The sequence below is a fragment of the Fistularia commersonii genome, chromosome 19 (genome assembly GCF_037954325.1).
Source record: "Fistularia commersonii isolate RoL2024-O1a breed Wild chromosome 19, RoL_Fcom_v1.0, whole genome shotgun sequence".
NCBI lineage: Eukaryota > Metazoa > Chordata > Actinopteri > Syngnathiformes > Fistulariidae > Fistularia > Fistularia commersonii.
Genome location: NC_141302.1, coordinates 12,585,449 through 12,611,857, shown reverse-complemented (window position 1 = coordinate 12,611,857; position 26,409 = coordinate 12,585,449). Strand labels below are relative to the sequence as shown.

General features: G+C 50.0%; 2 protein-coding genes across 2 annotated transcripts; one reads left to right on the top strand and one right to left on the bottom strand.

Annotated features, from left to right (window-relative positions):
- Positions 1-65: 65 nt before the first annotated feature.
- Positions 66-4,124, top strand: hacd4 (3-hydroxyacyl-CoA dehydratase 4). Its single transcript, XM_086165341.1, has 7 exons — positions 66-347; positions 1,491-1,597; positions 1,785-1,912; positions 1,997-2,106; positions 2,319-2,425; positions 3,223-3,315; positions 4,006-4,124. Coding segments are annotated over exons 1-7 (630 nt in total). The 5' UTR covers positions 66-345; the 3' UTR covers positions 4,089-4,124.
- focad (focadhesin) lies at positions 4,077-26,409 on the bottom strand. The gene is made up of 44 exons (XM_086165336.1): positions 26,053-26,409; positions 24,462-24,530; positions 24,130-24,204; positions 23,401-23,555; positions 23,173-23,271; positions 20,766-20,867; positions 19,991-20,234; positions 19,430-19,639; positions 19,261-19,351; positions 18,932-19,122; positions 17,608-17,868; positions 17,025-17,129; positions 16,463-16,564; positions 16,255-16,382; positions 16,044-16,170; positions 15,798-15,932; positions 14,935-14,985; positions 14,198-14,281; positions 13,950-14,106; positions 13,664-13,852; positions 13,311-13,432; positions 13,144-13,236; positions 12,981-13,069; positions 12,822-12,863; positions 12,597-12,705; positions 12,405-12,521; positions 11,477-11,715; positions 11,305-11,391; positions 11,086-11,233; positions 10,644-10,763; positions 10,435-10,557; positions 10,107-10,184; positions 9,406-9,480; positions 9,080-9,182; positions 8,907-8,987; positions 8,039-8,167; positions 7,855-7,970; positions 6,997-7,257; positions 6,838-6,927; positions 6,536-6,713; positions 5,825-5,922; positions 5,414-5,665; positions 4,937-5,012; positions 4,077-4,217 (listed from the first exon to the last, which is right to left on the bottom strand). The coding sequence occupies exons 2-44, from the start codon at positions 24,513-24,515 to the stop codon at positions 4,144-4,146; spliced, it is 5,460 nt and encodes a 1,819-aa protein (XP_086021462.1). The 5' UTR covers positions 24,516-24,530; positions 26,053-26,409; the 3' UTR covers positions 4,077-4,143.

Sequence of the window (26,409 nt, the reverse complement as noted above, 5' to 3'; positions counted from 1 at the left end):
CAGTCGGAAGTGGAAAGTGAAAGCAGGGGAGAGTGTGTTTACGTGTTGTGTCATGTCCACACACACACACACACACACACACACACACACACATACACACACGGGTGGTATGTGAGGAATGTGCGAGCCTGTTGAGCGGATCTTCAAGCAACGGTTCTCCGGTTGAGGGAGGGTTCTCTGCAGGTTCTCCATTCTCGGGGTTCATTTGTGGCGCGTGTGTGAGGCAGGGGAGTGGCGTCCTCCTCATCCTTATCTGAGGAACCTTCTAGGCAGCAGCTCCGGCGGCATCCTCCTCCGTCTTCCAGGCGGAGCACACTCTCCAGAAGGTCCGTCTCCAACAGGACCATGTGAGTACTCCTCGCCGTGTTGGAGAACCCAGGCGCTTCCTGTTGTAGGCAGGAAGTTCCTCTTACAATTGAACTTCAGAGCAGGTTCTGCTCTAGAGGCAGAAGGTCCCGCTCCGACGGGGTGCAGATGCCTTCAGGAATGGTGTTGGGTCTGCTCCAGGGTTCTCTACAGGACTTCTGAGAACTTGTAGGACCTTTAGTCTGCTCCCCAGGATCCAGGGTCTGATACTCAGGTTACCTGTTCCACCACCAGGAGCTCCGCAGGAGGAGGTTTCACCGACTGGACGAAGATCCAGGAGTGGAGTCAAGACAACTCAGAGAACCAGGGATTTGAAGAACCTCAGATGGAATCATCTGGTCTTTCGGTCTTTGTCGGAGAGCAGGTTCTCCTGCACGTTCTGGATCCCTTGCAGGAGTTCCTGGTCCTGGAATTCGGAGACCTACATCCACCAGATTGTTGTGATACCAGGCAGGCTCCATCCAGATCCAGGAGACCCTTGGATCTACAGGATTGGATGGTGTCGTTAAATTTGCGACGTGGCCAGACTCCATGGAAAGGGTCCCAGGATAGAGCCCTGAGGGACTCCGAGGTCCTGACTCCGCCCCCTCAGAGTGGAGAGGAGGCTTTAGCTTAGCATCCGCTACTCAAGCTGCAGGACTTGATGGCGTTTTTTTATTTGGACCGATCTTGGTCAGTCAACTTGACGACGGGGTTGGGAGGATTGACAGGGAAAAAAATCATTAGCGATCCATGCAGGAAGGCGGGAACCGCGGGATGATTGACGGAACCCATCAGATATGATGCCATGGAAACCATTACACTGAATGGTTTCAAAAACAAACCATCCAACATGGCTGCCACAGGACGTTAGCAACTGCTAAGCACAGAAGGTCCAAGTGTGAGCAGCAGGTTGTGAGAACCAACGTAACCCTGGTCAGGCGGGTCAGGATCCTAATCATTAGTTAATTGGTTGGTTAATTCATTAACTATTCGGTTAATTGGTTAACCAGTTGCCACCTGTGCTAATTTGCTTATCTCTACCGAGGCAGGAGTGCACAGAAGACCCCGGCCTGTAAAATAAAACGTTCTCCAAACACCGCGGAGGAAGGTTCCTTGGGTGACAACCTTCTGTGTCTCCTCAGGTTCAGCCTCAGGTACCCCTACGTGTTCTCCTACAACCTGCTCCAGTTCTGTGGCCACACCTGGATCCTGGCCAACACCCTGGCCCAGTTCCTCACCTTCGGCAAAGGTAAGGGAACCATGTCCGGTTCTGATCCACCAGTGGATTGGGGTCTCCTCAGGTTCTCCTGCATGGGTTCTTTCCAGGTTCTCATTTTGTTCCACAAATGCAGTCCTCACCATCAGGTCATCTCGGGATGTCCTGAAGTCATTCAGAGCCAGTGTGTGTGTGTGTGTGTGTGTGTGTGTGTGTCCAGATGCCATAGCAGACATGTTCCACTACCTGGGTCTGGTGATGACCTTCTGCCAGCTGCTCTCCATCCTGGAGCTCTTCCACATTGCCGACGGCATCGAGAAGGCCATGCTCCTCCCGCGGCTTGTTCAGGTGTGTGTGCCACACACACACACACACATACATACATACATACACACACAGGCTCACGTAGGGTCAACTTCTGTGTGTGTTCAGGTGTTGCAGAGGAACTTCTTGCTGCTTCTCCTAGTCCAGCAGGAGGAGGCCCAGAGCGAGCCAGAGGTCTGCATCACCCTGCTCCTGTGGAACCTCCTGGACCTCCTCAGGTGGGCGGAGCTTCTGCTTGCATCCTCAGCCACCATCCAATGGGCTCGCAGCGTAGGGGGAAACAGGAAGCGGGGCTTCTCTGCCAGCCTGTCCTGTCTTTCCTCATTCTGTTATCTTACGATGACTTTTCACGACAAAGATGATTATCGATCTGTCGGTTATTGACGCGCTCTAAGCTTTCATGGGTAACGTGTGGTTGCCGTGGTGACAGGTATCCCCACGAGCTGCTGTGTGTGATTGACAGCCCGTCGGCCACCATGATGTGGATCCGCTACACACTCCGGATCCCTATCTACGCCCTGTCAGCCGCTGCAGAAGGTGTGTGTAAGCGTTGTGTAAAGGAAGTGAGTTTGAAAATGCAGGAAGTGTGTGATGACAATCCTGTCTCCGGCCAGATAGATGGTGTGTGTATGTGTGTTAGTGATAAACTGCCATTCTCAGTTTGTTTTATCTATTCTAAACACACACTCTCTCTCACAGACACAGACACACACACTCTGACATTTACAGAAACATACAAACAGTCTGACCTTGACAATGAACACACACACACACACACACACACACACACATACAAACATACATGATACAACACATAGAGAAGCACACACACACATATATTTTCAGTCCTTTAACAGACACCTGAACACAAACACACAAAAATAGACTTACTCAGGCATTTAACACACACAAATAGACACACACATACACATGCTTGCAGGCTCTCACAAATACTTTCACAAACAAACACACACACATACCCGAGCACTAACAAATATTTACAAACACACTTTCACAGACAGATTGACACACACAAAAACAAGGAAACTGACTTTCTCAGGCATTTAACACACGCATTTAACACACTTCACTTAACACATAACACACTTTCTCAGGCATTTAACACACGCACACACACATACTTTCCCTAATACACACACTCACACACACACAGAGGAAACATCTTTTTCTGCATGGATTCATTAAATCATTTTAGCCCTGAACCTCCAGCTTCAGAAGAGAAATGTTAAAAAAAAAAAAAAAAAACTAAACGATCTATAAGTTATTAGTATTTTAGGTCTCCTTTTCCTCTTCTTCATCTCCACCTCCTCCAGCTGCCACCGTCCTGCGCCTGCTGGCCCACATGGACTCCTCTCACCTTCACCTGGCCGCCGCCCTCCGAGCCTCGCTGCCCTTCCTCGTCGTCGGTAAGTATCCCCACATTTTCCTCGGAAACTGACGCCCGCTTCCACGCTAGCCGAGGCAGAAACAGGAAGTGGAGGACGAGGAGTTGGGAAGGACAGGAAGTGACCTCGATTTAAGAGGGGAAATCATTGGAGAACCGAGAACGCAAAAGATCATGGAAAAACGGAGGAACGGCAGAGATGCTCGGGAGTTGGATCGACGATGCAGCTTTACTTTTATTGTCTCGATGCTTGGAAACAAAAACAGACAACCGTCAAGCCTCCTCCAGCAGCTGTAATTACACTGTAATAATCGTGTAATAACACTTATGCAGAAATAAGTGCAGTAACAGAACAGTGGGTTAGGTTACCAGATCAATACGCCGGGCGAGGTCACTTCCAGTTTTTGTAATAACTCGTTAATTGCACAAGAAATTTCATTTATGAAATTTCATTTATGACAAACAATAACAAAAACTGATGACAACCTGGAAGAACTGCAGTAGGTCAGCAAAAACAAAAAGTACTTCTATGTAGATACTACATTATTTGGTACTGGCAAATACTACGTTGTTGTTTTTTTGCAGGTTAATGAAATCAACCGCATGAGAGAAATCAAAAATAACTTGGGTAGCTTACCGCTTCCCCCTTCAAGTTTGTCTTTTTTTGTCAATTTTTGAAATGTGTTTGTGTGTGTGTGTGCGTGTGTGCCAGGCCCCCTCCTCGTTCTCTGTCTGCTAGTGAAGGAGAGGCAGCAACGCCTGTCCAGATGGAGCAGGAAGATGAAGAGGAAGTGAAGACGAGCGCTTGTTTCCAAAGCGACGCAGCCTCGCACCGTTTACGTCGCTGTCGTTACCAGCCGTACGCTCGGGTCCACACGGCCTTCTTCCTGAAGTCTGCAGAGAAGCTGAGGGCCTGCAGGGCGGCTGAGAGTCCACACACACACACACACACACATACACACACAGCTTCAGGCACGCGCAAGTGTTTTGTGTTGGTATTTTGTCATCTCAGCACTAATTGGATCAGAGAATCTTCATGTTGATGTCACATTAATAAGCATCGGTTCTGAGTCCGCCATGACTTTTCCCAGCAGGTCCCCCTTCAATCATCAGGTTCACCAGTGCGTTCTGACCCCCTGAGTCACAACAGCCCTTCAAAATAAAGGCTACCGTCTCCTCTACAGTGTTGCCATGGTTACTTCTGAGGGTGCTTTTGAAGTAAACGTACAACACTTACAAGTATTTATCCTATTTTTGAGGTACTTCTCTGAAAATACTTCAGCTACTGCCGTACTTTTCTTATATATTACTGATTGATTATTTAGAAATAATTTGTTTCTATTGGGTAATTAGAGATCCATTATTATCAGGTAGTTACATACTAATTACTAAGCACTCGGTCAATTAAAGAGTAATATGACAAAATTGCAACCTTGAGTCATTCCGTGCAGTAATTAGGTAATTACACATTAATTACAATGTCATTGCTATTATTTATACCTATGTAATTACATGTTACATTTGTTACTTAGCAGTTATTTACATATCACTGTTTACTACCAGGTAATCACATGTAATACATTTCTTGACTGAAAGAGATTGTGTCATGTGACACTCGCTGGAGTGTGTGTGTGTGTTCTCACCTCTGGCGGTGTCAATGGTGCTGCTTGTCAGGTTCTGGTCCGGACCCTCTGAGATGCTGAGGAGCCACTCAATGAACTGCCGCGCACACACACACACACACACACACACACACACACACACACACACACACACACACACACACACACACACACACACACACACACACACACAGAGTTACTGTACTGCCAGCAGACTTAGCTGGGGGGTCCAGTCATGGTCAAGGTCTTGGTCGAAGTTTAGTCCAGTCCGGGACCTAAACAAGGACCAGGTCTGAGTCCAGTCCTGGTCCTGGTCCTGGTCTAGTTCTATGTGCTGGTCTCATCCAGGTCCAGGTCCAGGTCATGGTCCACACATTGGGTGCTGGGCCACTCCAGTAGGTTGTGGCTGAGTTCAGTCTAACGAAGTCAAGCCCTGGTGCCAGTCCTGGTCCTAGTCTGGGTCCTGGTCTTAGTCTGGTTCCAGGTCCAGGTCCAGACCTTAGGCGTGTGTGTCCTCCAGGGCTCCTTGTCCAGCAGCAGGGGGAGGCTGTGGCTCAAACCCAGCAGGCTGCGGTCCAGGACGTCCTCCGCCGTGGCCTCGTCCCCATAGAGGCCGTGGCCCAGGGCCGGGGGTCTGGGGTCCGGTTGCCATGGAAACCACCGGCTGCGGACGCCCAGGAGGAGGGGCATGGCGTGGTCGCCCCATGCGACGACGGCGCCGGCGAACACTCGGAAGAGGAAGTGGGTGGCCTGGAGAGACGCGGAGAACATGGGCTTCAAACCCGGTGGAACCAGAAGTACTTCAGAAGTACTTATACTGCATTCTGGAAACTTTACTGAGGGTACTTTGAAATACTTTTAAAGACACACTACTATAATTTTAGCAGCTATTTGAACACACACACACACCTGTCTGGGGTCTGTGCACGTGATGGCCGCGCCCCCGTAGGCCACGTTCCTAATGAGGCCCATCAGCTCCAGGAGCCACTCCTTCCTCTTGGACACACCTGGAAGGAGCCTCGGCCAATCAGAACCTCAGATTACCTCAGCCGATGGAGATAATCCAGCCGTTATTACGATTAACCCATAACAATCCGGGGATGGTAGGCTGGCCACTGCTACTAGAATGATTTCACGGGATGATAATCTGCTAAAAATCAGACTATTTTCACCATAATCCGATCATCGTAATCTGATGATAGGCTGACGATTATCATCTATGATATATAATATGATGCTAATTAAAATAACCTGAGGAGGACCATGGCGGTGTGAATCTTAATTCTCATAATCTCCGTTGATGATAAAATGCAGATTATGATTTACAGATTATCAGAGTAATAATCTAAGGATGATAATTATGATAGTAATCCGGAAATCGTCTGAGGATGACCGTGATGTGCGCAGATGCGTCCGGCAGACAATTTGAGATTAACATGAGGACATCAACTTTAAGATTATAATCTGACAGAGCTAATATGCAGAAGATGTGAGGATCATGATCTGCAGATGATGGGGGAAAAACAAAATCTCACTCTTTAATCTTATTTTAGACTTTCTCCTGAACTTTTCAAATTGTAATCCCAGCCCTAATTTCCTGTCAGAGGACGCTCAGCTGACCCGTGTTGGCGCCGCCGGCCATGCGGCTCTGGTAGAAGGTGTGCAGGAGCAGCCAGCCAATCCGGCGGCTCGGCCAGCCGCGTATCGCCCCGGCAACCACGTCGTTCAGGGCCAGCAGGGGGAGCCGGCCCCTGGAGACCAGGAGGGCCAGGATCACACAGCTCTTCTCCATCTGCACCTGGACAGGAACAACGGGGAACATCCTGCACAATAAGAGTCTACGATCCTTGCAAAATAAAAGTCTACCATGGCGAACACTGGAGAAATCATCTGAGATAGGGATGGGGGTGTTTGGGGCGTACCTCCGTAACCGTGGCGATCCGGTCGATCTCGGTGTCTGACATCTCGGAGAGACACTCGCTGACGCCCAGGTACAGCTGCTCCTGCCCGTCCTGCAACAAAGCACAACCTGCTGGAGAACCGGCTGGACAACCTGTGAGGTAAAGTGGGGGGGATCCCACCTGAACGTGGGGGGGCAGCAGGCCGTAGAGCTCCTGGGCGGTGGAGCAGAGGAGGCGCCAGCGGGGCGCGGGGGGGTCGGGCAGCTTCAGGGCGGCAGCGACGCCCCCCAGCAAGGCGTCGCTCAGGGCCAGGCGCCGGGCGCCGGGGTCGGCCTCGAAGGTCCGAAGGGCGGGGTTCTCCAGGAACGCCTGCAGTTTGTCCTCGGCCACGTTCCTCAGCCACGACGCTAGAACCCGGTGGAGGTGGGTCCTGGTCTCCACCTGCGGGTTAGTAGGGTTGCTATGGCAATGATTCCAACACTACAACTGCTGCTTCTTCAACGCTACTGCTGCTACTCGTACCACAATAAACGGTACATCTGCTACTTCGACCGCAATACTGTTACATACCGCAACATACCGTTACATACTGCTGGTAGTTTGACTACTACACTACAGCTACTATTTCAAAACTGCTACTACGACAACAATACAACTGTGGTACTGCAATGCCGCTATAGTGCAATATTTCATCTCATAACAGACACACTACAATTTTCCCTTCTATCATACTATTGTGCACTCCTTACCTCACTTGTTACGAAGACACTTATAGTTTTATCACTGTTTACCAAGACACTTTATAGTTTCACTGAGACACTTTACAGTTTATAGTTTATTTTTATTTCTAATTCTGCCTTTTCTTTTATTATTTATTACTGCTATATTTTCTGTAACTCTGGCACAGCAATTTCCTTTGGGTTTAATTAAGTTGTTCTTATTCTTATTCTTATAGCAGGACACCCACTCCCAGAATACTACTGTTACTTCTCCACTGTCCCTCCTTGCACAAGTGCAGTTCACCTTTGGCTGACTTACACTGAGGCTGTGGACCAGAGGGGGTGCGATCCAGGAGCCCAGGAAGGTGGAGGCGCTTTGGGAGGACTGGACCTGGGAGGCCGCCAGGACCACGCACTGGTGCTGCACCTCCTCCCCTGCGGGAGACACGCCTCCATCAGACCCCGCCTCGGACTCGCTACCAGACCAGGGAGGAACCTCTTACCGAAACTGAGCCTCATAAGGGGCGACAGGACGGCGCCCCAGTTGATGGGCGGGAACTGGAAGGAGGCACCGACGGACGCAAGGGGGGTCAGAGCGGCCCGCACCGCCGCGGGGGGGGCCCACTCTGGACCTGGATCCAGAGAACATGAGTGAGACCGATGTTGGACATTGGCGAACCTCCGAGGGGTTCTGAGCAGCTGCAGTCCAACTAATTCACCTGGTAGAGTACTGCAACATTACTGCGGTACTACATAATTAAAAGCAGTGATAGCACAAACAGTGTACATTGCTTTGTTATTCCTTTGTAAAAATGTAATCCTTTTCAGTTAAGTTGTATTATACAGTAGCTACACAGTAATGTATAGGAATTAAGGTAGAAATACCGTTGAGTTACTAACTGTTTTATTATACAGTAGTATCACAGTAATTAACGGGCACAATACTAGGTATTACAATGTAAAAGTAGTAATACCATTGAGTTATTACTGTTATTTCACAGTAGTAGCGCAGAAAAGTATTATGTAGGACATTACAATATTTTTACATATTTATGAAGTGGTAATATTGTTGCAATATTAAGTAGTATTACACAGTAAGTATGTAATGCTCCACATGACTGTTTTTACATAGTTAAGTAGTATACTATTGAGCTACTAATGTGTTGCTACATAGTTATAAGGCACTAAAACTGATTTAATAGTAAACTATTAACTGTAATTAGACTGTAGTAACACAGTACTGTATGCGTGAGTAACACGCATAACTGTGTTATTACATAGTGACAAAGTAATAATACCATTGAGTTACTACTGTGTTAGTACATAATAGTAACACATGATGACAGACAGGTCTGAGAGGAGCACACACACCTTTCCTCGCTGCCTCCGTCAGGAAGTCCACCAGCGCCCGGATGACGCTTCTCTCTGGGAGGTAGCTGAAGTCTGGGGGCACTGAGGACACACACACACCTTGTTTTTAATCCCGCGGCTGCAGTTGTATGTGAGACCACCAGGGGCAGCAGATGTAGATGTTGGCCTCCCACCTGCAGTGTGGGTGTGGCTGCAGGACACCTGGGCCAGGTGGAGGTGTCCCAGCAGGCAGGCGGAGTTGGACTGCAGACCGATGGCCCCCGAGAAGGTGATGATCTAGATAGACGGAGGAAGAACCAGGGGGCGGGGCTAGCTTAGTTAGCTAACTCCACCTGATTGGTGTAGCTATAGTAACAGGATGGAGCAGGGCTAGCTGAGTTAGCACACAAAATCTGATTGATTGATGCAGCTGTGATGACAGGATGGGGACGCTGCTAGCCAAATTTGCTAACTCCGTCTGATTGGTTTGGCTGCAGTGAGAGGATGGGGGCGGGGCTACCTGGGAGATGGCGCGGATCACCTCGTTGAGCCTGTTCTGCTGCTGGGCCGAGAGTTCCTGCTCGTTCTTCGGCTGCTATAAGAGAACGGAGAATGTCAGGTTAAGCCGTACTTGATACGCAGTATCAGCTCAGAACCAGGTCTAATCCAGATCGGGACTGGGTTCTACGCATGTCAGAAACTGTAGCCGCTCCCTAATGTCTATTAGCATCTGCTAACTACAATCGTGAGCCTTTATCCACATCTCTTTTGTTAGTCAACATGTGTAGCTCCTGAGCTAGCTAAGGGCAGCTAAGTGTTAGCATTACTGATTAAAGTCGCATTGTCTATTACTAAGCTACATTTAGCCCAGTGTCAGCAGACTTTAGCTTGTCCGCTTGTGTGGATTGGTCCGGTAGAGTCCATCTTCAGCCAAATGTTCACGCGTCCATGCTAGCACCACCTGGTTGAATTTGTGTTTTTGCACACCATCATATCACATAGCCTTTGATGAGCAGCCATTAGCCTCCTGATAAGAGGTGTTTGCATCTTTTCACTATTTGCGAACCCACAACGCCATTTTTTTGACACTTTCTGTTGCCATGGTTACTTGGCTCCTGCCCTGCTGGTGGGCGCGTGTTGTACAAGTGCTTTTCTAGATGGAGATGCTAACCGCTCAGTGATTGACATTAGTCACCTGACGTAGGTGGGCTGAATTCTTACCTGGATCAGGTAGCTCTCAGAGCCCACCAGCGCTACCAGGCCGTTGACGGCGGCGAGCCGCTGCATGGTGGGGCAGCCCTAGAGCACAAATACACCATGGTCACCACGGCAACAATAAAACCAAAAATCATTAACAGCAAGAGGTGCTAGGCTTTGATGACCACCTCTGGTTTCTGTTGGAGAACGTTCTGGACCTTAGTAAAACCAGTGTCTACTCTCTAAAACAAATGTGTTCTAAAATCAAAATGACATAGAATGTTAAGAGCGTCACTTGATTTGACTGGAGTCAAATATTTGAAAAAAGGATGTTACAGAAGAAGAAGGTCACCTCGGCCAGGAGGATCTTGAGCCATGCAGCAAGCAGACGAGGGTGGAGGTCATCAGCCTTCCCGTGACCTGAGGTGGAGAAGCCGTGCACAGCCAGGCCCAGCGCCAAGGAGAACCCTTGGGTCTGAGAGAACATGAGACGAAACACCAGGGTCAGGAACCTCCTATACTGCTTGGCCTCCCTGGATAACGGTGCCACGTCCTGCTCACTTGCTGGCTTTCTTCTGTCAGGGTGCGCAGGGCGTCCATGACCTCCTGGGCCCAATTGGAGTCGACAAGGCCTCCTCTGAAGGCCGACACGCTGATGCACGCCACCGAGTACGCGAGAACCTGCACGGAACCACACCCGTCGAAATGCAGCACAAGTTCTCAGGGTTCAGGAATCGAACCACAGCTTCTGCTGTCCCAAGACTCGTATGCCTCTTTGCTGTGAAGGTTCGAGGGGGGTCTTTAACCAAATTGAGAACCAACACTACCGATTCTTGTTCAGAAGTGCTACATGTTCCTACATCTCAGTAAGAACCTTCACTAGTGGTTCTTGTTGAGAAGAGCTACATGTTCCACATGTTCCTAAGCCAGCTTGCGAACCTTCGCTAGCGATTCTTTTTCGGGGGAGCTTAAGATTCCGTTGTGTTCTGCCGTGCAGGTTCACCTCTTGCAGCATGCGCCCCCGTCCCGAGCTGTCCTGCAGGCTCCTCAGCATCTGCTCCAGGATCCGGGTCACCAGGTTGCGGTGTTCCGTCTCCCCGCTGACGGAGAGCGAGGCCAAACTCAAACCCAGACCCAGTATGCAGCCGGTGCTGGGGAACACAGGGCATTAGAACCTAACACACTCAGCAGAACACGGGGCAGCGGGTTCAACGGGACTGACTTGTACTCCAGGTCGGGGTCGAAGGAGCAACGCTCCAGATGTAGGATGCAGCCTAGGAGGTCAGCGTCAAGCTCTGCAGAAGTGTCGCTGGAGAGGAATGGCACCATCACAGATCAGAATCCGCCATGGGTCCAGTCCTAGCTCCAGCTCTCGCGCCAACTCACGCTCCTACCTGAGGCGCTGTTGCTGCAGGCCGCACAGAACCAGGCCCAGACCCAGGCCTGAGTGGAACTGCACCGCCTGAGAATCCTCGGCTCCTGGAGAACCCGGCAGGCCGGCCCGCAGCGCAGACAGAACCTGGGCTGGTCCGTCCTGCTGCCATGACGCCAGGACTGGGACGAGCAGAGCCAGGGCCAGGCTGGCACAGGAGCGTGCAATGGCGCTCGCCGTGTTCTCGCCGGAATAGGAACGCTGAGAGGAGGAACACCGTAAAAGAATGTTGAAACATCACCAGGAAATACTATTTTTCATGGTAATCAGATTGTAATAAAAAGTGTTATAACACATTTATTACTATGTAATAGTTTATCGCACCACCAGACATATCCCCAATTTCAGTTAGGCTAATCCTGATAGTCCAAAAACATGATCATTTTAGCAGCTCAGTTTTTTTTTTAAAAGGGGGAAAATTACCATGTTTTCGCTAATTTGGTCAAAGCAAAAATCAAATTCTTGTGAGTTTTTAAATGTAAGAATTAGCACATTACCATTTCGTCAATGCTAACAGGTCAAAATTTGCTCATTGTTATAAAAATAAGGCTTCGTATGTTGGCATTTGGTCATTTCTTGCTCAGTATTTTAAATGTCAGAATTCCTAATTTGCATTTAGTTAATGCTACCTAGTCATTTCTTGCTAATTTTTTTAATGTAAGAATTACCACGTTGGCATTTGGGCAACGCTTACAAGTAATTTTTTGCTCATTTTTTAAAGTAAACATTAGCACATAAGCATTTGCTAGCAATGCCAGTATCTAATTTCTTTGCCCACATATTCAAATGTAAAAGTTAGCATGTTAGCATTTGGTCAATGCTACGCCCATTCTTGCTCATTTCTTTAAATGTAAGAAGAAGCTCTGATTGGCCGGCTGGATTGGACCTACATGGGGGAAGCAGGGGAAGACCTGCCCCTTTGCCCTGTAGCTGCTGCTGACGATGCCGAGCAGGGTGTCCATCACCATGGACAACCAGCTGGAGGTCGGCACGAACTCCGGCCCCGCCTGGGAACCAACAGGAGAACACTGGTGAACGGTTCCACCCTCCGGCCTGCCATGCTACCCCCGCCATGTTCTTACCCCGAGGCTCCCCTCGCCGTCGGCCGGCTGGTTGCTCTCATACTTGGCCAGGGCAGCAGCCAGGCCGCTCAGGGCGAGGATGGAGTTCCCCTGGACCACAGGACTGTCCCTGAACCCACCAAACACACACACACACACACACACACACACACACAAATGCAGAGTCAAGCCAGCGCCGGGACGTCGGACAAGACCTGAACCAATCAGACGGCAGCTTGGACTCACTTGGTGGCACATTTGATGACATCTGTCAGCTGATCCCTGGCCCTGGGAAGAAGAGAACGGTAAGGAGAGGAAGACCCAAAATGAAAACCGCCTCCAGATGCGCTGTGATTGGAGGACCTCCGCCAGGTTACTCTGGAGGCTCCGCCCCTTTTAACTCACCACAGCCAGGAGCAGTGCTGCTGGTACTGCAACTTCTCCGGGTTCCCCTTGCCTTGTTTCTGCTGCATCTCCAGATCAGCCCGACGCCCCTGAACGCACCGCAGGCACACCCTCACACCAAGGTCACATGAACCGCTGTGTGTGTGTGTGTGTGTGTGTGTACCTGCAGGACGGCGTGGAAGGCCCGGCTCATGAAGCCCCCCCAGGCCCGAGGCAGCAACAGGGCCCGGTGCCACTCTGACGGTTGGATGTTCACCTTCGCAATACAAGCACGGGCAGGGGTTACTTTCTGTCGGGCCATGGGTGGCGGGGGGCAGATGGGGGCGGTACCTCGTGGATGAGCGCCGTCAGTGTCTGCTGGAAGCTGCGACTCCGGCTGAGCAGGAAGCGGTCGATAGGCCGGCCCTCACGGTCTGACTGCTGGGGGAGGTCATAGGACAGCAGGAGACCCGCTGACACACACACACACACACACAAATATATATTAAAAAAATAGATGTGTGTGTTTACATTTGACTTTTCAATTTCAAACTTATTCTAACAGACTTCAAAACATCTGACATCAGATCAGGTGTATGACATTAAAAATATGTCACCCCTCCTCAGTGGATCAGAAGATCTGAGGTCTTCTGACTATCGTGAGGCTGAGGGCTGTTGCCGCGGAAACAGGGGAGGCGTCGCACCTGCCAGGCCGGGCTTGAGCCCCGGCTGCTTGTTCTTCTCGTAGGACCTGAGCATAAAGGAGGGGATGCCGGCCACCGTCTTCCCCCGGTCCGAGCGCAGGCTGGCACCTCGCAGCGCCTGGAAGAACACCCCTCGTGGCATCACCGAAGCTTCCTGTTGGACCAGAGACTGCAGGAACACCTGCAGCGCTGAGGGTGGTGGGGGTGGGAGGGGTGGGGGCAGACCTGGTCTTCATCCACCCATATGTTTGTTCTTCCAGGATGTGGTTATGGGTTCTGAAGGTACCTGGTAGAACCGATGAAGAACTTAGTGTCAGCAGCTTGACGTAAGAAGAACCTGGAATGGACAGATCCTCCTCCTCCTGCTCTTCATCTACTCCCTGCGCCTCCTCCTCCGCCGACTCCTCCTCCTCCAGACGGGGGTGTTTGTCAAGCGGCCGGGCCTGGACACACACGGAGAAACATCACTGAGGTTCCCCGCGTTCTTCTAGGAGAACGTCGGTTCTGGATCTCCAAGGAAACCTCCGCACTTACGGCTTCAGGAAGCAGCGTCACCTTGTGGGTGGAGTCAGGGAAGGGCGCCAGAGCCTTGAAACCCCAGCTGGACACCTGGGGATCCTGGCACACACACACACACACACACAAACACACACACACACACATCACATGGGGGGGGTGGACGCAGTCACAGCTGAACCTGGTTCAGGAGGCGGGCCTCAACCTGGGCAGGTCAGCTGTCAATCATCCTATCAGTCACAATTAGAGCATAGGTGTCAAACTCTGGCCTGCGGGCCAAATTTGGCTCACACTGTAATTATATTTGGCCCACAAAGCCAAACCAAATGACTATAAGAGCTGGCTTGCCAGTATAAACAACAGTGCATGTATCGCTAATTCTACAAATACCATGATTTTCTGCTGGTGTTTTGGCACAAAAATCCCAACAGGACCCATAAACACCCTCTCCTCTGTGTACAGTAGTCATAGCGACCTTATGCTAATACTGACACCCTGCTACTTAGGCAGAAAACAGGATTTTGCAGGTGTGCAATATGAAGTTATATATATTGTATAGTATTAAGCTATGCTTGTTCAATATTTCGATTACGTCTTTAAGCAAAATTTGTTTAGGTTCGTTGTTATATCTGGAGGAAGTTTTCCCAGTTTTGAATTTTGGCCCACTGTGTATTTGAGTTTGACACCCCTGGTTCAGAGTCTTCAATGAACCTGTAGAGAACCCGAGCAGGAGAACATGGACAGCAGACGATCACCTGGCTGACAGCGAGGCTCCACAGGAAGCTGACCGCCTCGTCCTGAAGTTTCTGCGGGGAAAAAATGTGAGGTCAGGTCTCCGGAACAGGAACAATCTGTCCCAGTTTTATCGGTTCTAGCATTGCTACAGGACACAGGAACCCCCCACACACACACTTCTCATCCGGTGAGTCTGTTATAACAGTTTTGTACTTAGTTATTGCTATTTAATAACACATTTACTGATCAAACTAAGTTTCCTTGCATGTTCCGATGTCTCATTACCTCACAGTATCTTATTGATTAGAACTGGTTGACCCTGAAGTAAGTAGATTGCAAACATATTTAAATTGAATTTTCTAAAAGGTTTCAACATAAAAGAATCACCAAAAGTGGAATTGTAAATGTTGTAAAAACTATCTTATTACACTGTCGCTACACCGATATATCAGCAGACACGTTTCCTCACTATAATATACGTAGAGACTTTCATCCTATAACCAGAAGATTGGACATATATTATTGATAACACACTAGTAATAGCAGTGATATCGCATAAGGATAGTTATTACTACATAGGGGTTGTTATTACATAGGGATAATAAATTACATAGGGGTTGTTAAATGATGCACAAGCATTAACAATGTGATTATATTATGCGTGACATCATGAACAGTGACATGATGAGTGCTGATGTGTTATTACCATGTAATGAGCCCTTCATAACACCTTGTGATGCAGAACCAGCCTTAAATCCTATTTGACGTGACAGTAACCGGAACAGGTGTGTTTGAACGTCCGTCCATAAAGAGAATGGTGTTTCCATGACAACCAGACAAAGATACAACTGAAAGCAACCGCTCTGATTTTGAAATCTGGTACCTGGAATTCCTCAGTTCGGACGGGAACCTGGGGCACCAGAGCCAGCAGGTCGGCCACCGCCTTCACCACTAGGGGGCGCGAGTCGCACTTGAGCTGGGGCCCCAGGGTACGCCACAGGGATACCACGTCAACCACCTGCGCGTGTACACGCACACACACTCATTCTCATCAACCAGTCAGATTCCAGCAGCACTGTGTGTCCTCCCTGAGACCTTCTGGTAGGTCAAAGGAGGTGGTGGTCCTGACCTCGGCTTGGACCAGCTCCTGGAGGCCCTGCAGGGCCAGAGTGGCGGGAGGGGCTAGGTCGGGCTGGCTGCACTGCTTCAGGGTCACAACGATGGCCGCCAGCATGTCCCCCCCGTGCTGGAAGGGCCTGACATACACACAAGACAGACAGACAGAGGGTCATCTGGGTCATCTGAGCGGTTCCGCCCCGCCCCAGGAAGTGGGTCCTGACCTCTCTCTGCAGATGTCCCTTAGGCAGGCAGCCCGGGCCAGGGTCTGCTCCCACTGGGCGTCCCGGCCTATCGCCCCCCTGCCGTCGGTCTGGGCCAGCAAGCGCTGCAGCTCCGGGTACACTCGGTCCTGGTGCGGTGAAGGGGGCAGGATCAGATCTGGTGGGGGTGTGAGGGTGAGCGGGGGGTGGGGGGTGCTGGTAAACCCACCTGCTTTGACCACAGCTTGGTCAGGAGACGAAGAACCACCGCCTTCATTCTGGAGCCACTGGACAGACTTTTGATGGTCTGGAGTACCAGGGGCACGCACAGCTGCAGAACAGCAGGAGCATTACTGTAGTAAAAGTACTACCCAGACCATACTACCTCATACTACCCAGACAGTAATACTTCTTATACTACCCATACTACTACATTATACTACCCAGACAGTACTATCTAACACTCCTCAAACCTATACTTATCAGACAGTACTACCCCATATTATTGAGACAGTACTACCACATACTACTCAGACATTACTATCTAACCCTTCTCAGACAGTACTACCTAATACTACTTGGATACTACTACTCCACCCTCAGGCTTGTTAATTGCTTCCAGACTATTCCTTTAGATTCTAGTGGAACTTTGGAAATATTCCAAAGCAGTTTTAGAATGATGAGAGCAATGAAAACTTCCAGATGAAATACTGTGGCAGTACTATCTTGTTCCACCTGTCTCTTCTCTGAAACTATGTCCTCCTCAAGAGCGTGGGTTGGTGGGGAGGTACCTTATGGGTGGCGAGGCCCGGCATGACGTTGACCATGGCGTGGACCAGGTTCGGATCCTTCTCCTTTCCCAGCTTGAAGAGCAGGAGCGGCAGGAGAGCCGGGACCTGAGAGGACAAGAAGGTCTACTGTAAGGTGTGGTATAGAGGTAGTACAGTGGAAGTACAGCCATAATACAGTGGAAGGGCAGCAGTAAAGTAGTAATACTATAGGAATATAAACACAGTACCAGGAAAGCATGTTCTCATGATTCTAGAAAGTTCTTGTCCACCTTCTCCTGTCTTTGTCAGAGCAGAGTACTACATGTATTGATTTTAAAGTCTCCTGTAACAACATGGTAATAATGGTTCTTGCAGGAACATCACAGAACACCCGCAGGAGGAAGCTAGATATCTGAAGGAGGAGGCTATGACAGAGAAATAACAGCACTCCTGTCGGACGAACCTTGAACATCTAAAGGAACAGCCCGCTACTTGTGTAGAACCTCTGCAAGAAGGACCTAAAACATGTGTAGTAATAACATGGAACATCTGCGGGAAGGACCTAGAATGTCTGTCGGAAGGTGACGCCGACATGCTGGCTGACCTGGCCAGGGTCGGCGGCGGCGATGGCCGTGATGGCGTGCAGGGCGAGCCGGCAGACGTCGTCGTCACCCGTCAGGAGGAGGTGCGTCACCAGGAGGGTGACGCATGGCGGCAGGTGCTGGGGGGTCGAGAGGGCGGAGCCCAGCGACAGCAGCCAATCGGCGGCGGCTGCCGGGCTGCTGGCCACCCAGTGCAGGGAGGCCAGAGTGGCGGCGAGCTGACTGTGCCAGGAGCTGAGGGGGCGGGGACACGGCGAGCTGGGCTAAAAACGCACAGGAGGAAAGGGGATGTTAGCTGTTTCTTAACTGGTGACATCATATTTAGGGTGATGGATCATTCTTGACCCCTGAGACAATCCATTGGTATGGTCCAAACATGGAAGAGTTCATCATTTCAGGGGTGTTTATCCCTTCAACAATGGAACAAACCGCCAGGAACATGGGGGAGACTTTGGCAAGAAGTCACGCTCAAGGTTAGCAACATCCTTCTGACAAGTAAGGAAGGCATTATGATAAATATCAGCGACATCCTTCTGACAAATGAGCAAGAAATCCCGCGAACGTTAGCAACGGCCTTCCAACAAATTGACAAGAAATTATGATAAATGTTCGCAACGTCCCTCCGAAAAAGTAGCAAGAACTTACAATAAATGTTGGCAATGTCTTTCCGACAAATTAGCAAAACTTCACGCTAACATTAGCACTGTCCTTCAAAGCAAGCTATCGTTAGCAACTTCCTCCTGACAAATTAGCAAGAAATTGCGGTAAACATTAGAAATGACTTCCTGACAAATTAGGAAAATAAAAAAAAATAAAAAAAATCACACTAGCATTAGCAAGATCAAGACCTTAAAATAACAAGAAGCGACGTCTTCCTAGAAATTAACAAGAAACTATGATAAAAATTAGCAATGTCCCTCCAACAAATTAGTATGAAATAACACTAACTTTAGCAACATCTCTACATTACATTATCGAGAACCTACGTAAAAACAATTAACATCTTCCAACAAATTAACAAGAAATCATGTTGAACATTAGCAACATCATTCTGAAATATTAGCTGGAAGTCACGCTAACATAAGCAAAATAATCATAATAAAGTTAGCATTGGACAAATGGGCAAGAAGTTACAATTGACAATTGTTCAAATTACTTGACAATAATAAACTCAATGCTGCTGAGAAGGAGATTATTTTTTGACAATTAATCATCACAAAATGAATGATTAAAAACAAACAAAAAAACAAATTAAGAGAAAGCAGATATTTGTAATAACACATTAATAAGTTAGCAATAAAGTTTGCTGTGCGTGTTTGTGCTCACCGGCGGTGGTTTAGGTGTGTGTCCGGCAGCGTCCAGCAGGTTGCGTGCCAGCTCCCCGTTGCGTCGGTGTGTGTGCGGGTCGGTCACCGCCTCGCTGAGTCCAGAGCAGGCCAGGAGCTGCAGCGCCGGCAGGACCAGGACTGGTGCCAGCCAGGGGGGGGGGCCAGGCTCCAACCCCAACATGGCCAAGGCTGGGGTGAGGGAAGGGCGGATGCAGGTGTTAGTACCGCTTAGTAACATGTAATACAACTATGAACCCGAAAGAAATGGGCATGTCCTCCACTTGGGCTGAGGAGAACATGTCCTCCACCGGGTCGGAGGAGGCTTACTGAGCTCCAGCAGGCAGGTCTGCTGGGCGGGTGGGGCGTCATCCATCAGCAGCAGGGCCATGCCGATCAGGAGCTCGTCCACTGGAAGCTTCTGGAACACACACTGCCGTCACCATGGCTGTGTGTGTGTGTGTGTGTGTGTGTGTGTGTGTGTGTGTGTGTGTGTCACCTGCGTCAAGGTGTGCAGCAGCCTCTCCATGGTCCCCAGCAGAGGCCTGCAGTCTCCCCCCAGGGACAGGCAGCGTTGGCAGCAGGTCAACAGTTGCAGCAGAAGCTTCGCTCCCTGGTCGCCGCGGTGACGCTCCGAGGCGGTGAGCAGGCGGCAGACCAGAGCTTCGGCGAAGGCGTGGAGCTCAAGCACCGCCTCCACGCTGTCCACCTGCAGGCACATTAACCTGTCAGTCAACACTGCCTTCCACCGGCCATTTTCCGGTTCCTTCAGGGGGGGCTCAGATGAATTCTCCACAGGGAGAACCAGGTAGGAGAACATGGAGAATGCAAAGATTGAACCAAGGGAGGATGATGTGGAGAACATGGAGAGAGCACATGGAGAAATCTCAGGCAGGAGAACGCAAGAGACTCCAAACGCGGTGAACCCAGACGAACCCCAGACCAGAGCCTGGAACCTTCGTGCCTGAGGAGAACCTGGACCAGCTGTCATCAAGATCGTTCCTGGAGAACCTGAACATTAGGATATTGGAGAAACCTTGTCTCCTAGATGAGGATCTACCTGAATGTGAGGCACCAGCTGGCAGAGGAGGAGGAGCATGCTGTCCCACACCAACGAGCTTCCGTCTTGGTTCTGATCCTTCTCCAGGTCCAGGTGTTTCTTCTGGTCCTTGTCCAGGTCCAGGGGCGGGAGTAGGACCCTGAGCAGGGCATGACGGAGCAGGGCCTGCTGGGAGGACCTCTGAGGACAGCAGTACAGGAAGCGGAGGAAGGGCGCCAGCATGGCCACGTGGGCGGGGTCACATCTGGAGGGGGGGGCTTGTCTGATTATATGGGGGTCATGAGACCTGGTGGAGGTTCATGCCTCCATCCTACCACTACTGCTCATTTATTACTTCCAGGTCCTTAATACATTAACTTTCTGGTAATTTCTGCTATGCTAGTGGATAACACTGCTATTGGATAACAATTAGCATTGCTGATGGCTAACAGCTAGCATTGCTATTGATTAACATTTAACACTGCTAATGATTAAAAGCTAACTCTGCATGCTAAAAGCTACCACGGCTGAGGCTTAACAGCTAACACTGCATGCTAACAGTGATGGGTAACAGCGATGACTGCTAATGGATAACGGCTAACATTGATGGTGACAAGCAGCTAACCCCGCTAATGGCTTAGAGCTAACACAGCTTGCTAACAGCTGTCACTGACAATGTATAAAAGCTCACACCGCATGCTAACTGCTAATGGATAACAGCTAACACGACTGATGGCTAACACCTAACCCTACTGATGATTGAGGGTGATGGTTGTGTTCTCGCCCCTAGACTTGCCTTTGCTCTGCCCGACGCAGGAAGTCATGGATCTCAGTCAACAATGCCGGCCAGCAGTCTGACCGGTTTTCCAGCGCAGTGATGAAGGGATGAGGGCTGCTCCTGCAACACATGAGGTCACTTCCTGTCACACTGCATGGACTGTCTCCAAGGGGAAAATGAAGACGCACCCATTTTAGCAAAGGATTTTAGCAAACATATTCTGGCACTGGCAGGAGGCCCAAACTGCAGGTTGCGGCAGACCCAAACAGTACTCTCAGGACTGTACCGCCTGGAGATGTGGTACCTCTGGGGATCTGGAGCTGTGGAAACCAAGCAGCAGAACACGGAGAGAAGCCAGAGAACCTGAGATGGTGCCTGAACATGTGGAGGTTGTTGAAGATCAACCGTCCTGTCGGCAGTGACTGGACGTCCTAGACAAAACACCCAGGTGACCTCTGTAGCAGCCGGCAGACAGGGTGTGTGTATGTGTGTGTGTGTGTGTGTGTGTGTGCCAGGCCCATTAATCATCTGCAGAAGGAAGTTGGCCCACTCAGAGACCAGATGCCTCCAACAGCCTGCAAGTGAGGAGAACCCCCCCCATCCTCACATGGTATGATCCGTCTGCTCCCCCCCCCCGGTCATCCTCAGGTTCATCCATCAGCCGTTCCCACAAAGGAAGAGTGGGAGGTCCAGACGGAGGCCTTCCTCTTTGTGTTCATCTCCAAGTTCACGTCTGATTCTGGACTAATGATCTCACTCTGACCCCCCCCCCCCCCCTCCACCCCCCCTTGGGTGACCCCAGCAGCAGGCGGGTTGGGGGTCACTAAAACATCACCTTAGCTCTCCACATGGCCTCCCTCAAAGTTCTGCTATCACTGACCACTGACTCCCCATTATAAAAATGACAAATCAATAATAATAATAATAATAGTGATAATTGCCTTATTACAATGTAATGCTCACAGTGATGGGATACAGTATCTACATGTGGAGTGGACAGTTGATGGCCCATGTTAAGCCCCCCGTTGCAACAGGTATAGCAAATGACTGAATGAAGGACTGAAGCTTATTTAATACATTAGTTATGATGACAGTATTTCAAAATAAAAGCCTTGTCTCCAGAGAATGTTGGAGAGTACTGAGATGTACTAAATACTCCCATCAAACAGAAAACAATGTGACCTTATAGGGTACAAGTCTGGCTCCAGCTCAGTGGTGCCACCTGCTGGCCTGAGGGGTCTGGACTTGAACCACCAGGTTATCTGGACTGTTCTGGAGGTTCCCTTGAGGGGGGGGGGCAAGCAGACAAGCAACAATGGCCGCCAGTGTGACTCCTGCATTAATCTGGCTGTGCCAGGCTCCACCCACCAGAGGGCCAGACTGCCAGCGCCACGGCGCCATCCTGCTGCCCTTCACATTCAGGAGGGGGGACACCAGACCGGGGCAGGGGGTGGAGGACAAAGAATGGAGGAGAGGGAGGAGTAGGGAACGCCACAGAGCAGCTCAGACTCTTTGTCAGCGGTGCTGGAGGTGATTAAGGAGCCCCCGGTCCTGATTGAGGTCCAGGAAGAGGAGGTGGAGGACCCGGAGGCTCCCCTCTGCCTCTACACTTGGTCTGACCCGTCGGCCCAGGTGCAACCTTTTCTCAGTTTGTAAGGTGAATGTCAAGCTCCCCTAAGACCAAAGACCTGGCCCCGTTCACCTCTTGGACTCTGACCTTCAGCAGAAGATCACACTACCACTTTAAGGAGTTCAAAGCTCCAGCAGCAGGTGCTCAAAGAGCGAAGAGTGTCCTTTAGACCATTGTGGCAGATCATGTATAGTCTGTGTTGTGGTACATTTAAAGTACACAGTATTGCGTTGTGGTACATGTGAAGTAAACTATGGTGTGGTACATGTTGGAGTACACTGCATTTTGTTGTACATTGTGAAGCACATTGTTTTGTGCTGTGTGACATTGGACAGTGTTGTAATACAATGGGTACTATGTACTGTTATTCTGCAGTACAGTCTGCAACACTACATGATTTGATGTCTGATGCATGCTAATGCATTGTTAGCCACTCTGTCACAAAGCTAACTCTGGTTAGCTACACTGCTATGTGTACCATACCATAGGAACTTGTGTTTGCTCCAGAGAAAAGATGCTAATTCTTACCAGCTACATGGATCATATTTAGCTCTGCTAGCATTAAGCTAACTTGGTTTGGATAAAGGGGTTTATTGCTCTTTCCTCTGATGTTTGGCTAACATAGCTTAAAATGTGCTAACAATGCTGGTAACACAGCTTAGCTGACTCAGCTGCGCTGTATTGGCTGAATGGAACCACCCTGATATTTTTAGTTAGCTTAGCCACATATTAGCTGCTGTCCCTCTGGCACTCTGACATCAAGGCTGTATGTGTTTGTCTGTGTGGGGGACCCACCTGATGGAGTAAGGGCAGGTGAAGTCCTGGTCCTGGTTCCTGTGTTCCACCTGCATTTGTAGCAGCCTTCCCACCACTCCGATCAACCCCTGGACATTTCTGACAGAACAGAACACACATGATCTGAATGTGATCAACGGTGGGCTGGGAGTACCCGGGGATCTGACACATAGCATCATGTGGCACATACTGTAGCGTCATGCTAATTTGTCTCTAGAACGTGTGTACCTGGCGGAGGGAACCATGTTGAGAACACTGTTGAGAACATGGTGCAGGTCTGCGTGCCCCTGGTCCACCAGCAGCACCACAGCATCGCAGCAGGTGGAGCGAACCAGGGCTCCATCACTGCAGCACTGCTGCCACAGAGCCTCCAGGGCCGAGCCCTGACACACACACACACACACACACACACACACACACACACACACACACACACACAATGGCAAACATTTTGACGCTCATCCTTTGGTCTTTTACTAGCTAAGCACACAAACCACTGTTAGCTAATATAAAATCTATCTAGCTCACCTTAGTGACACCAGCTACTGTTGGCTATTATGATATATAGTTAGCTAAGTTATGCAAACATTAGCTTCTTTCATCGAGAATCGTCAGCTAAGCTAGAAAGATTACTGTTAGCCACTAACGTTTAGCTCCCTCAGCTAAGCTACACTAACTACTGTTAGTTAGTGTGACATAAAGCTAACTGAACTTAGCTGCATGGCCTCTTTGTCAATGTGAAACCACACCTTAGCATGATGCTAATCTGCATGCGAGTTCATGCAAGTTTTCCTCCCTCCGCCTGAGAGGCGATGTAAGATGCCTGACGCAGGTAAGATCTCTATCTCTTTTTCTTCTCATCTTAAGCACATTGTCTCGTTCATATGATCTGCCACCTTGGTCCCAACCACCCATGACTGACAGGTGAACACCTGAGTGACATCACCGGGGTGTTACCTGGCTGGTGGCCTTGGTGATCTTTCCACTGGGGCCCTTCTCCTTCAACACTGCTGCCACCAGCTTCCCCACGCTCTGCAGGAGGAACACAATGGGCTTCACTTTATCACCTCCTACAACCTCCCAGCACACCTCCTCCTGGAGGTCAGGGGCACATCATCTTTGTGAAGGTCAGGGGCGCCTCCTCCTCCTGAGGTCCAGATATGGTTTAGTCATGTGGCCTTGAGCAGGTGTTCATCTTTCCTTAGAACCTCGTATCCGACACACCAAGAAGGAGCGCCACCTGTGGAAGAACCAGAACCATCCAGATGATGGTCATCCTGCCTGCTCACCTGGGCCTGGATGACGGGGCTGGGGAACTCCATCTGGGTTCTCACATTCTCCATGTCTGCAGGTCAGGCCTGAGAAGAGCAGGAGACCACATATAGTCAGGTGTGGTCCGGGAATATCCATCTTAACCGTGGAGTACTCGTTGGATATTACAAATCTGTATTTCTAGCAAGCAAAAAAAAGGTGATGTCCCTCCTGGCCACAGGGGGTGCTGCTTGGCCTGTCCAGGACAGCCTGTCAGTTCTCAGTCTGGACCAATCAGATGGAGGCAGCAGGTCATGTGATGGCGCCCCCTGACGGCCTTGGGGACTTTGACCGTTCTTGGTGTTTTTAGGAATTTATTCTGAATTTTTACAAGACTTCTGCAAAATTCAAAAACCACTGGAATAATTGTGTTGTTGCAAACAAACAAATCACAAACAAACTCACAAACATCAAACAGAAACGTCAAACAAACACAAAGTCAAAAATAACGAAGACATCAAACAAACACACAGACATGAAACAGGCAAATATTTTTCAGCCACCCAGTCCAGTCATTTGTTATTTCTGTAGTTTATTGTTTATTATAAAGTACTTTGAAAGTCCGAGTCAATCAAATACAGTTGTGCTATTACAGTGCTGGTTGTCTAATGAGGGTGTAATTACTTGATAAGCGCTGAACAAGCACATGGATGGATGTTCAGGTTATTTGACAAAGTGACTCGGTCCTGAGTTCAAACATTTTTTACGGACAAAGAGAACCCCGGTGACGTCCGCCCCCCCGACCCCCGCCTTTCGGTTTGGTTAAGCCCCGTGAGTAAACCGATATATTGGTTTAACGTTACTACAAACGCAGAGAACGCCAGCACTGGTGGCCTCCGCCCACCAGCCCCGGCGGCCCCTGTGCTTGCCACGCCCACTGGCCCCAAACCCCCCCACCCAAAACCCGGGTAGTTGCTGTTATCTCGGTGATAAGCGTGGCGAGATGCTCTGAGTGCCGCCACCAGCGGCTACTTCCTGAGGGAGCCAGCACTGTGACAGGACCACAGGTAAGGCCCACACACACACACACACACACACACACACACACACACACACCTGGCTAGGTGTACAGTGCTGGTCAAAGTTGGCCTGACAACACAGAAAATGACACCTGGCCTGGGGGGATGAGGAGGAGGAAGAGGAATTGGCTATCAATTAAGTGACTTCTACTTTTGGGTTGAAGGGAGAACCCTTGAAAGTTTAGAAATTTGGGTTTTTATTTCCTGTCTTAAGCAGGAGCTGAATGTCACATGACCAGAATCGACCAATTAACAGCTCTAGACCTGTTGAGTGAAAAATAAAATCCTCATAAATATAATAATCAGTGAAGGTCATCAATGCTCCACCCTCCGGGGGCACAGGGGTCCTGACAGTGTTATCATGGGTGGGTTGCAGAGTTCCAGTGGGTTCCATGGCCTGTGGGTGGGGGGAACAATGACCCCTGGCCAGGTCTGCAGCAGCAGCATAAGGGAGGACAAAGAACTGCCCCCACATTCACAAATGAACATAGACAGACACACATACGAACAAACAAACAGTGTGTGTCAGAAGGTTGGACAGAAAATATACTCAAACGGTGGGACCCCGGTGAATTCTACCGGCGCCGAACTGGAGCCTGGACCCGATTCTACCAGTTTCGGCCCCCCGCGTCCATCGAGCCGGCAACCGCGGGCTCTGGCACGGAAGTCTTCCTACTTTCGGTGGGTTTGCGGACGGGTGTTCTGGAACGGCTAATGCCAGGGCTATTACCGGGGCTAATGCGGCTGCGTCGCGTCGCAGGCATGTGCAGCACACGGGCGAGAACCCGGATGTTGCCGTGCCCGTGGTGATTGGACGGAAACACGCCGTGTTGACATCCGGGCTGCAGGGGAGCGATGCTCACAGCGCCTGCTAACACACCGACACACCGGCTTCACGGTTATGCTA

Bases quoted from the DNA above. Each gene is read 5' to 3' on its own strand.
- hacd4 (XM_086165341.1), top strand. The intron at 1,913-1,996 runs GTGTGTGTGCCA...GTGTGTGTTCAG, and splicing joins TCCTCCCGCGGCTTGTTCAG to GTGTTGCAGAGGAACTTCTT. The intron at 3,316-4,005 runs GTAAGTATCCCC...CGTGTGTGCCAG, and splicing joins GCTGCCCTTCCTCGTCGTCG to GCCCCCTCCTCGTTCTCTGT.
- focad (XM_086165336.1), bottom strand. From the start codon at position 24,515: ATGGAGAATGTGAGAACCCAGATGGAGTTCCCCAGCCCCGTCATCCAG. The intron at 14,282-14,934 runs GTGATCGTCTGC...TGTGTGTGCCAG, and splicing joins GGAGCCTCGCTGTCAGCCAG to GATCCCCAGGTGTCCAGCTG. The intron at 12,864-12,980 runs GTGAGTTAAAAG...TCTTCTTCCCAG, and splicing joins CAGCACTGCTCCTGGCTGTG to GGCCAGGGATCAGCTGACAG.